The following is a 9,740-nucleotide window of genomic DNA, read 5'->3' as shown; positions in this document are numbered from 1 at the left end:
TTTTTACAGTCTGAGAAATTGACTGTTCTTCAGAAATCAATGCTTTTTCCATTAAAACTAAAATAACAATCCCACATTCTGCCTGAAAAAGCCTCTTTCTGACCAAACTTAACTGAAAAAGGCATGCAGTTCACCTCATTGCCTACTACCATAGACAAATCAAAAAATTACAGTTATTTGAAAGATAAAATAATGAACTTGTAGCCCTATTAGTGTAGAGGGTCTTGTTTTTTGATATCTACATACAGTAAACACATATGATCTAAAGCTTTATAACCATTTTTCATTTTCATGCAGTCAATTGTGTCTTTCAGAGCTGGAACAGCTGAGATCAAAGGAACCTTCAAAGCAGGGAATGTATCGGCATACAATTTATAATCCTGGACTTCACAATTAAGGCACTACATGTGACTGAGGTGCCTGAGATTTCATAAAGTGACTATCATCAATATTACAGTTTTAAAGGAAATCTGAGTATTCAGAGCATCCAAAAAGAGAGAGATTAAATTTTGCCTGGATGGTATTTAATGTCTTCTGAAAACTTAACTGAAATTTGTTAAAAAATATGTATTATATAGTGTACAAAATGCCATACTCCTGCATATTTTACATGCTTTACCACCGACCAAGCTCTAAGAAGAACAACAGCTCTGTCAGTATCACTATAAGCATATAGTTGAAACCTGGCTCATAGTAAGGCCTGTGAGGGCATGAAACACACTCTAGCATATAACTTGAGTTAGTTAATGTCAGCCTAGGTTGCTTAGATTTTACCTCTTATTTTTCATACTTGTCCTGTTCTCCTGAGCCAGATGAGAGCTATGTACTTCTTTCACAGAAAGGAATAGCCTGGGACACCTGCAGCTTTCCCACAAAGGTAGTGTGAAAAATGGTGTTTCCTGCAGGAATGATGGAAGATAAAGCCTCTGTAGATAAACCTTGCTGCTTGAGGCCTGAACCAAACAAGCAGTCCAAACTCATAGTTAAATTTCCTTTATCACCTGTCTATTGGGTACTGTCACCAGGAGCTCTTCCACATTTAAGAGGAGTTGTCTGAAACGCAGTCCAGCTGGATCTTCTCTCAGTTCAGCTGCTCCCTCACAGATTCGCTGTCTCAGTCCTCTGCCTTAGGCATTTGGCAGGAACAGGTGATAAATAGTCCCAAAATATTGTGAACAATAGTTCACAGACAGGGGTACCTTTAATACAGCATGAGAAGGAATACCATCCTATTTGGCCTATAGGCCATCCTTACTGCGAACCAAAATCTTTGCCTTCAAGGAGAAAATTAGATTGTCTTTGCTACTTTTGAGCATTACATCTCCATGAATGAAGCAGAAGGCAATGATCATAAGAAAGCAAAAAAACCCACCTCATCTCTCCATTAAAATCTGCAGGATAATAAGTTTTTGTGTTGTTGTTTTTTTTTAATCAAACAAGCATTATTTCAGTTCGACTTCATGCAGAGCCAGGGTGTTCTTTCCAATTTCACTGTGACAGTGCGTATCTAGATAATGAGAAGCATCAGTGATAAAGTATGTGTTATGCACACTGTAAGACAACATCCACTGCTTTAATGCAGTACTCAGTCAGAAATTGGTTGCTTTACACATAGGTAGTTATATCTATGGACATATAACTTTACAATTTTTCCTTTCCAGAAAGCTTTTGGGTTCCCTCAAAACAGTCAAGGAAAGTGTAGAAAGTGATTAACTCAGTAATACAAATTTAATTCTTCTTCTTACTTTTTTCTAATTCAGACCCCTTATTTTGTCTCCTCTTTCAGGGAAAAAACAAGATGGTTTTTTTATAACATATTAGCCTTCGGGATGTACCAAATACAAGAATGTTAGAAAGCCTGCTCTTAATGTTTCTTTGTTCTTTATGATGTCCTTGAGACTTGAATGTTGAACTGTGCATGACCTGTGCTAGCATGAGAAGAAATCTCAGTTCAACTGCACAGAGATGCTATCTCAAGAGAAGATACCGCTATAGCAAATATTTTCTTTGCAGACTGTTGCATAAATAAAGTGTTTTGCTTATTCTCTATGGCTTCCAAATGAATTCATCTTCTCCCACTTCCTTTTACAAGGAAAATAGCTTTAATAAGCTATAAGGTTTTTGTTTCAAAAGCAGTTAAGTATCTCATATTGCAAACGTATGAATTTCAGCTTTCTTTTAGCCACCTGCAAACCAAGGTAAATTACATTTTATTGACACTTGGCACGATATAGGCAAGATTTACGATGGGTCCCTGCTCATCAGAGCCTGGAGCCTGATCCTGCCCTGCGGGTCCCACAGCACTGTATCAACAGAGATGTGCTGGGGTCACATCTCAGTGGCAAAAGGCTGTCTGCAATTTCCACAGAAAAGACAATCTGAAAATCAGTTAGGGAAAGTGGATCATTCAGAAGATTGAAATAATAGAAATAGGATGGGATTCAGCTGTACAGTGTTCAAAGTCATTAATTCAGAAGCTAATAACAGGATCTGAAGCTCTGCAGAGAAAGATCTTCAGCAGGGAAGAGCCTGAGAGGGGAACGTTTCAGGATGATTAAGTTCATCTCAGGAAAAAAAGAGATGTATGAGCCTCTCTGAAGCTGTGGCTGTGAAAGAGGCAAGTAATTTAAGTGAGAAGCTTTCTGCAAAACTGAAGTAAAACGTCAATGTATAGAGCAACAGGACTTCACCTGAAACGTTGCTTACGGCATTGTGCCCTGTTGTGTTCAGGGTGAAGGTGCCAGGCATCATTCCTGGGTGCTGCAGGGCTGCTGTGTGAGGTAATGCCAGAGCTGTCCCACTATTATGACTGGGCCCAGCAGCCATGGGTGAGTGTCTTATGTAGCACCTGGGGAAGAAAGGGTTAAACACCACCTGGCTACAAAGATAGGTGTTAAATGATCTCCTGTCTTTGCCTTCACCACAAGTTTTCTCATTCCTGATCTTCTCGCTTTCTCCCCTGAGCTTGCTGAGCTGGGGAGTGAGTGAGCAGCCGGATGGGAGATCTGGACAAGACCAACCCAACCTGGAGAAGACAGAGTCCAGTTCTGTGCAAATTCAAAAATACACGTAGCATGGAGAAGAGACACTGAAACAAATGAGCAGTGATTTCAAGAGAATAAATAGGTTAAAAAGTACAGTCAATGAAAGGTTTATATTACACATTTGAAAGGAATGACATTTAATGCTCAGACCTGAAAATCTCTTCTAGAAATAGTGTGGATAAAACCATGAATAACCAGCAAGGACAACAGAATTGTCTGGAACAAATAAAATGAGCTTGGTCTGTTCACACTCAGATTGCATCTGTAGTAACAGCAGAGTCTTTGTGACATTGTGAAGTCTTTTTTCTGCTTAAATGAGCAAGAGAAGCATTTCATCTAAAGAGAAAGCCTTAGAATACTTAAGGTGTGATTTCAGGTATTGGAATATAAATTTAAAATCTGAGGTAATTTCTGGACCAACAATTAAGATTTCATCCCTAAAGGTACATTTTCTGAGAGTTCCTTCTGGTGGGATTGAGATTGCAGTAAGCAATATGGTGTATTATCGACTAAATCAGGTCCAAAATCCTTATTTACCAGAATTTCAGCTTGAGAAAGAAGGACTCCCAGATAAACATGTTAGAGAATTGGATTAGCTTTAACAACAATACAGCTATTATAGAATTACATGAATAACAAGCACAGTACATGTTTATTAAGGTTGTGATTGCAGAGGTTGGTGTTACTGAACATTTAGTAACTCATGAGCTCATAATTGCATTTCTCCATACTTCCAGCTGACAGCATGGTTCAATTGCAAAAGAGATATCAGGGCACCATTCAAAATCCTGAGACAACTGCAGTTTCTTAGGTGTGTTTTGAAGTTATTTGCTCTGTTGAAAAGCTACTTCAAAGATAAAGAAATGTCGTCCCTCTTATTGAAAGTCATTCACTTCTATACTCAAAGTTTTGTGTTATGTTACAGACACTTCTTGGGTAAGGATAAAGAATACAACCGTCAGTCTCCAGCTCAACAATAGACTGATTTCTGGGAGGCTAAGAAAATACATTAGTCCCTTCATCAGAAGAAGTGGAAATCTAAGTATTTACACCTGTAAAGTGGAGACAGAACCTTTTCTTTGCCACAGAGGAATGTGTCATGGTTACCCAACATAGTTAAACTGTGAAGTGCTGACAGGATTAGAGTCCCAGATATTTAAAGAAAGAAAATTAATTTTCTTAGAATATTTTGTAACAGAAAGACAAAGCTCCAGAAAATTGAGTGTGGAAAATAATTCTCCACTTTCATCACTCTCCAGCAAACCAGATTAATGTATTTACTTTTTGCAACACTAATTTCTGTGACTCCATGATGGAAAGTGCCAGATCTATAGGCAAACAGAAACTGATGCAAATATTTAGAAGGAAAAAACTGTCTGGGAATACAAAAATTATTTATATAGCAGGTTTGCCAGCAATTTCAATAAACTACACTCTAGAGATAATACCATGAACTGAAAAAGTCTTTAATTAAATTAAAGCCCATTAAAAAGCAGGTATATAAATTTAGCTTTATAAAATAAAGACAGAAGAGATGTCAAGCAGTCTCAAAGTTGATAAAATTCTGCAATAAGCTAGTTCTTAAACATATAATTCTAAATGAGATTTAGATATTCAAGCGGTCAACGTTCTCTTGACTAATCTTAGTCCAGATAAATGAAAAAGAGTTGCAGAAGGTTTTGGACACTACAAGAAAACCACTGATGAAAACCCCCAACAGCCATTAAAATTAAAAAAAAAAAAGAAAAAAAAAAGAAAAAAAAGTTAATTCTCTCCTCTTTGGATTGAAAGCAGAAGTAAGATTGTTATTTTTAAGAATCAACTGAGAGTTCAGGAAATAATTTACAGAAGCATAGCCTCTTCAGCATTCTTATTTGTTTAAATTAGGTATCAAGTCCTCGTATTTCTGTGATCCTCGTAATTCTGTGATTCTGTGATTCTGATTCTGTATAGCCAAAGGAGAGAAAGAGTTACTTTCAAGGTAATTTTTTGAGCACCTGAAGTAACATCTTTCTCTTGTTCCACCTTCTGCTAGCCTGTGTATGCATCCATGGACTACAAAACAAATCTCTGGCACCTGCTACCATAATTTACTGCCCCAAAATAGTTAAAGAGCATAAGGCAGAACAAAGATCAAGGGAGCTTTTTCAGATAGGCAGCAGAATTTCTTGTGTTGTTGCCAGACCATTTCTGCATAGCCAGCATCGTGTCTTCCGAGAGAAGGAAGTGCTTTTAATAAAGTCCAAGAGGATTCAAGAAGATTTCTGGACTGCCTATTAATTTTAATACATTCACATGTTCCCCCTCACTGAGCATTAATCCTCCTACTTTGGCATATTTTATTCCCTAACGGGGAGAACCAGGTTGAGATGTTTTACTGAAAAGTTTATAGTTTACACACACATACACACACACACACACACAAAAGTAGTCTTAATGTGTGTAGGTCACTCCAAATGGAAACTACAATAGTTACAAAGAGCACAGTAACACTATTTGATAGAGCAAATTCTCAGCTTCAAAATGCGATTTTTCAACACAGTCACCACCATCAGCCAGTCTGGGTAGATGAGCTGGTTGAGGCACTCTTCATTTTGTGGTGTGACAGATGTGCATGGCCATCTAAAATGTGGCTTGTCTTTCATGTCACTTTTATATCGCTGATTCCACTGCTGAAATGCACCACCCTTCTCTTCACTGTCACATTCACCATTTGGTCTCCATAAATGTTCAGTAAGCACCAATGAATGTCAACGGGTGCAATTTTTTCCTTATGGAGAAATTCAGTTTCACCCCTTTGATTTATATGCACTTCTGTGTCAGACACCATTCTGTCAGACATCAACTAAACGCAATGGAATATTGTTTGGAAAGTTCAACCTCTGTTGCCATAACATCTGCCTTTAATGTCTTGGGTTAACCTAATGAAATAGGAAGCACAACTTTCATCTCACTAATTCACTGTTTAACTTGGTAGAATAAAACATTCAGGCTTAAATGTAAATTATTCTTTACATTAAAGTTTTACTTTTCACGTCAAAACTTTCCAGGTTTTTTCCAGTTACTGCTCTATTTTTATACTTACCAAGAATAAATAAGTTGATTTTCCTATGTTTTTACATAGAAGCTGTTGTTGTCAAGGTGTTAAAGGATGTCTTCATGGGCTTTTGTGTACCTCTATCTGCATTTTAAACATTTTCAAGGTGCTTAAGTCAGGGACCTGCTTATTAAACATCTAAATTAGATGTCTGAAAAGGTGAACTGTCCTCAAGCAGCACTAACACACAGGACTGCCAGATACAAAGCATAGATCTAGACACTTATCAGACTGTCAGCTTTCTTGCCCAGACAAGATTGCATGGTCCACAGTGGTGCCTGAGGTGGCCACAAGTTGATACCTGCTTTCATTCCTCTGTAATGATCCAGGCAGTGGATCTCATCTAATAACGCTTCAGAACAAAGAGCAGCTTGTTTCTAGGAAAGCTGTATTTTCTTCTGAAAAACAGAGTCCCTGTTCATCACAGAATATCAGAATAAGGACTGAATGTTAAGGCTGATAACCCTTCTTCATTATCATCGGCTGAACCTCACTGCAAAGCTTTACACAGGTGCCAGCACTATCAGTATTAGTACTGCACCTTCTTCATGAGTGAACGGAGGGTGACAGCCTATCTGGATTCCAGTCTATTAAATATATCCAGTGCTAACTGATGCTCCAGGGAACGTTCAATTTCAATTTCAAATTCAATTTCAATTTTGTGAAAAGATACTTTCAGACACACAGCAATCATCATATTGAAAACCAAAATAAAACAAGCTTTCAATTGCCTGGCTAGCAAGTATTTGAAAAAAATCTTGTTGTTGTAGGCAATAGCTGTAACAAAGAATAGGATTGCTGCTGTTGGAGTAGAAGGAAAAGCATATAAAATAAATGAACACAACTCCTTGATTCCAGTAATCTTCACAAAAAATCTGCCTCCTGATTCTAGTGAACCTTTAATCCACTAATTGATATGCATAAGCTCTATTTTAAGTTGTACGTAACATAATGAATAGCTATAATCAGCAGAATAAGGAACATTGTCAACCAATATGCACTGTAACTCAGACAAATTCTTTATTTTGTCAGCAGTTGGAACATACAGCTGCTCGTATTTCTTAGTATTTCACAATCAGCATTACAATTATTTACTCACAAACTGCTATGAAGTGCTACTTTTTTTCTGTTCCCAGCCAAATAAATCACAAACTGTAGACATCACGAACACTACACAGAAATATGAATTACACATAAATGGGATACAAAGACGAGAGGGAAGGGAGAGAGAAAGAATTGTTTGCTCTTAAACATGTTACCCAAGTTCTGATGGGAAAAAAAAGATTCTAATGGCTCAGAAAACTATGCTGTATTCTGAATACACAGTAACCTACCCTTGTCAGTCTAATATTTGCCAGGCAAATCACAAAACCCTCTCAAGCTACAGCAGCATATAATTTCTTTGAATGTTTTCCTGAGCTCCTGACTCCGAAATGCATAGATAAGTGGATCGATGATGGAGTTACACATGATGAGGATGAGGTAGAAATTAAAGTGGGACATGAAGCACACACAGTAAGGATTGTAGGGGCAGGAGATGTAGAAAATGAGGTGCAGAAAAAATGGGGCCCAGCACACAACAAAAACTCCAATCAGTATAGTGAGAGTGATGGCTCCTTTCATATTGGCCCCTTGGCGGATGGGGCCAGTCCCTGGAAGAACTGCTATCTTCTTGATATGCATCCGTGCCATCATGAACATGTGAACATAAAGGGATGCCATGAGAATGAGCATGGTGAAGAACATACTGATAAGGCAGATGATGACAACACTGCTGTCAGAATAAATGATGAACAAAATGCCTGAGACAGTGCAAGCAGCCCAGATGCATGTGATGATGACACCTACGCGCTTGACCGTCATGATATTATGGTACTGGAGGGCATAAAAGATAGTAAAATACCTGTCCACTGCTATTGAGAGGAGACTGCAAATTGATGCAAGCAGGGAACTGCAAATCACTGAGTCAATGACATTGTCAATGTTTATGGTAAAGCTCTGTGCGTCTGTATCTGTATTGTTTAGCAGCGTGATGACAATAGTTTCTGATCCATTAGATACACTCACTAGCATGTCAGCCACTGCCAAGCTACAGATGAAGAAGTACATGGGCGAATGGAGGTTCTTGTTCTTGGCTATTGCCACAATAACCAAAACGTTCTCCAGCAAGCTGATGATGCCCAGAGTCACAAACACTTCAGGGGATACAAAGAGTTGTTCATAGCAGCCTCCCGAGGAGTGGCCCTTTGCACTGGGCTCGCTGGCACCCCTGTGCAGTCCGTTGCTGTGGTTCCAGAAATGGAGAGGTTGGAGTGTCCCACGATGCTGGGTGAAATTCATCTTATGGAGAAACCCTTTCAGCTTCCTGGTTTTAAAACTGTCCTTCTTGCATTCCTCTGAAATCCTCCTTTTCCTTTTCAGTTTGGGAAGAAAAGTAAAATAAGGCAGCAGTGAGGCAGACAGTAGTTCAGAGCACTTTGTAAAATAAGGTTTCAAACTCAGAGATGCTGGTTTGCTCTCTCACAGATGCAGCTTCTGATCACCATCATATCCATCTCGGTGGTCTGTATCACTGAGTCCCAACAGTATGGAAGTTTGTATCAGATTCTCCCCTAAGTTCACTTCTTGCTTAGTTCACTATTATGCTGCAGGTCTTTCTCTCTCTCTTTTTTCTTTTTAACCCTTCCATTGAGAGAGGTAAATGTAAAATGCTCAAGTGACTGCTGCCGAGGAGAAACTAATTTCAAACTCCAAGCACCAGTCTCGCTGTCAGGCAGTGCATGCTGGCTGCCTGCTTTATGGTGTGTGGAGGAGAAAAATACTCTGCACTCTCCGCCTCTGCTTTGCCTTTCAGCCAATGGGACTCAGCGCTGCAGAAAGTCGAGGGGCTGCTGATTCTGAGCCTCTCTGAAACATCACACAGTGCTGCAGACTTGGATGCTGCACAAGCTTCCAGTAACAACAGGCAAGCAGAGGGGCTACAAGAGATCTATTTCCCTTCTTTAATTTTCAGAGTAATATATTCATACTGATTTTGTATTAGCAACCTTATAGCACTGTACTACCAGTCTTACAGAATTTCCTGAGCTGAACTGATGGGATTTTATTTTTCAGACTGTGATTTGTTTCTTCTGTGGCATAAAGTTGCTCTGCCTTGTGTATCCGGCATAACAGAAAAGAGATTAGGAAGCAAGAAAATATCTCCTTCTGCCTCTCTCTCTCAGACTCCCATGCATTGTTAACTTTTCTATACCTCAGTTGTCCACATGCAAGATGCAGTGGTGTAAGGCTGCATTATACTGGCTAAGCTGCTTGTGATTTTTAAGGAACGGAGACCATCCAATGACCAAAAATAGGGAAAGGACTTAATTAGCCCAATAAATCTTCCTAAAGAAAATGATTTCATCGCAGGTAATATTCTTCTTCATCATCTTATTTCCATGAAGGAAAAGATAACAGAGTTGAATTGTGAAGTCTTGTCACCATCAGGAATTAGGATGCTGCACAGGAAAACAAACAAACAAACAAACAAAAAGGCAGTACTTAGAACAGATGAAGGAAAGCAAAAGGAGATAAGGTTGTAGCTCGTGCAAAATGTG

General features: G+C 38.8%; 1 protein-coding gene across 1 annotated transcript; it reads right to left on the bottom strand.

The window, feature by feature from the left end:
- Positions 1 to 7,144: 7,144 nt before the first annotated feature.
- MC4R (melanocortin 4 receptor) lies at positions 7,145 to 8,929 on the bottom strand. Its single transcript, XM_072329034.1, has one exon. It carries the CDS (start codon positions 8,479 to 8,481, stop codon positions 7,486 to 7,488), a length of 996 nt encoding a protein of 331 aa, XP_072185135.1. The 5' UTR covers positions 8,482 to 8,929; the 3' UTR covers positions 7,145 to 7,485.
- Between the last annotated feature and the right edge of the window lie 811 nt (positions 8,930 to 9,740).

Source organism: Excalfactoria chinensis, chromosome 2, assembly GCF_039878825.1.
Source record: "Excalfactoria chinensis isolate bCotChi1 chromosome 2, bCotChi1.hap2, whole genome shotgun sequence".
NCBI lineage: Eukaryota > Metazoa > Chordata > Aves > Galliformes > Phasianidae > Excalfactoria > Excalfactoria chinensis.
The sequence above is the reverse complement of the archived record's forward strand: the minus strand, read 5'-3'. Positions and strand labels throughout refer to the sequence as shown.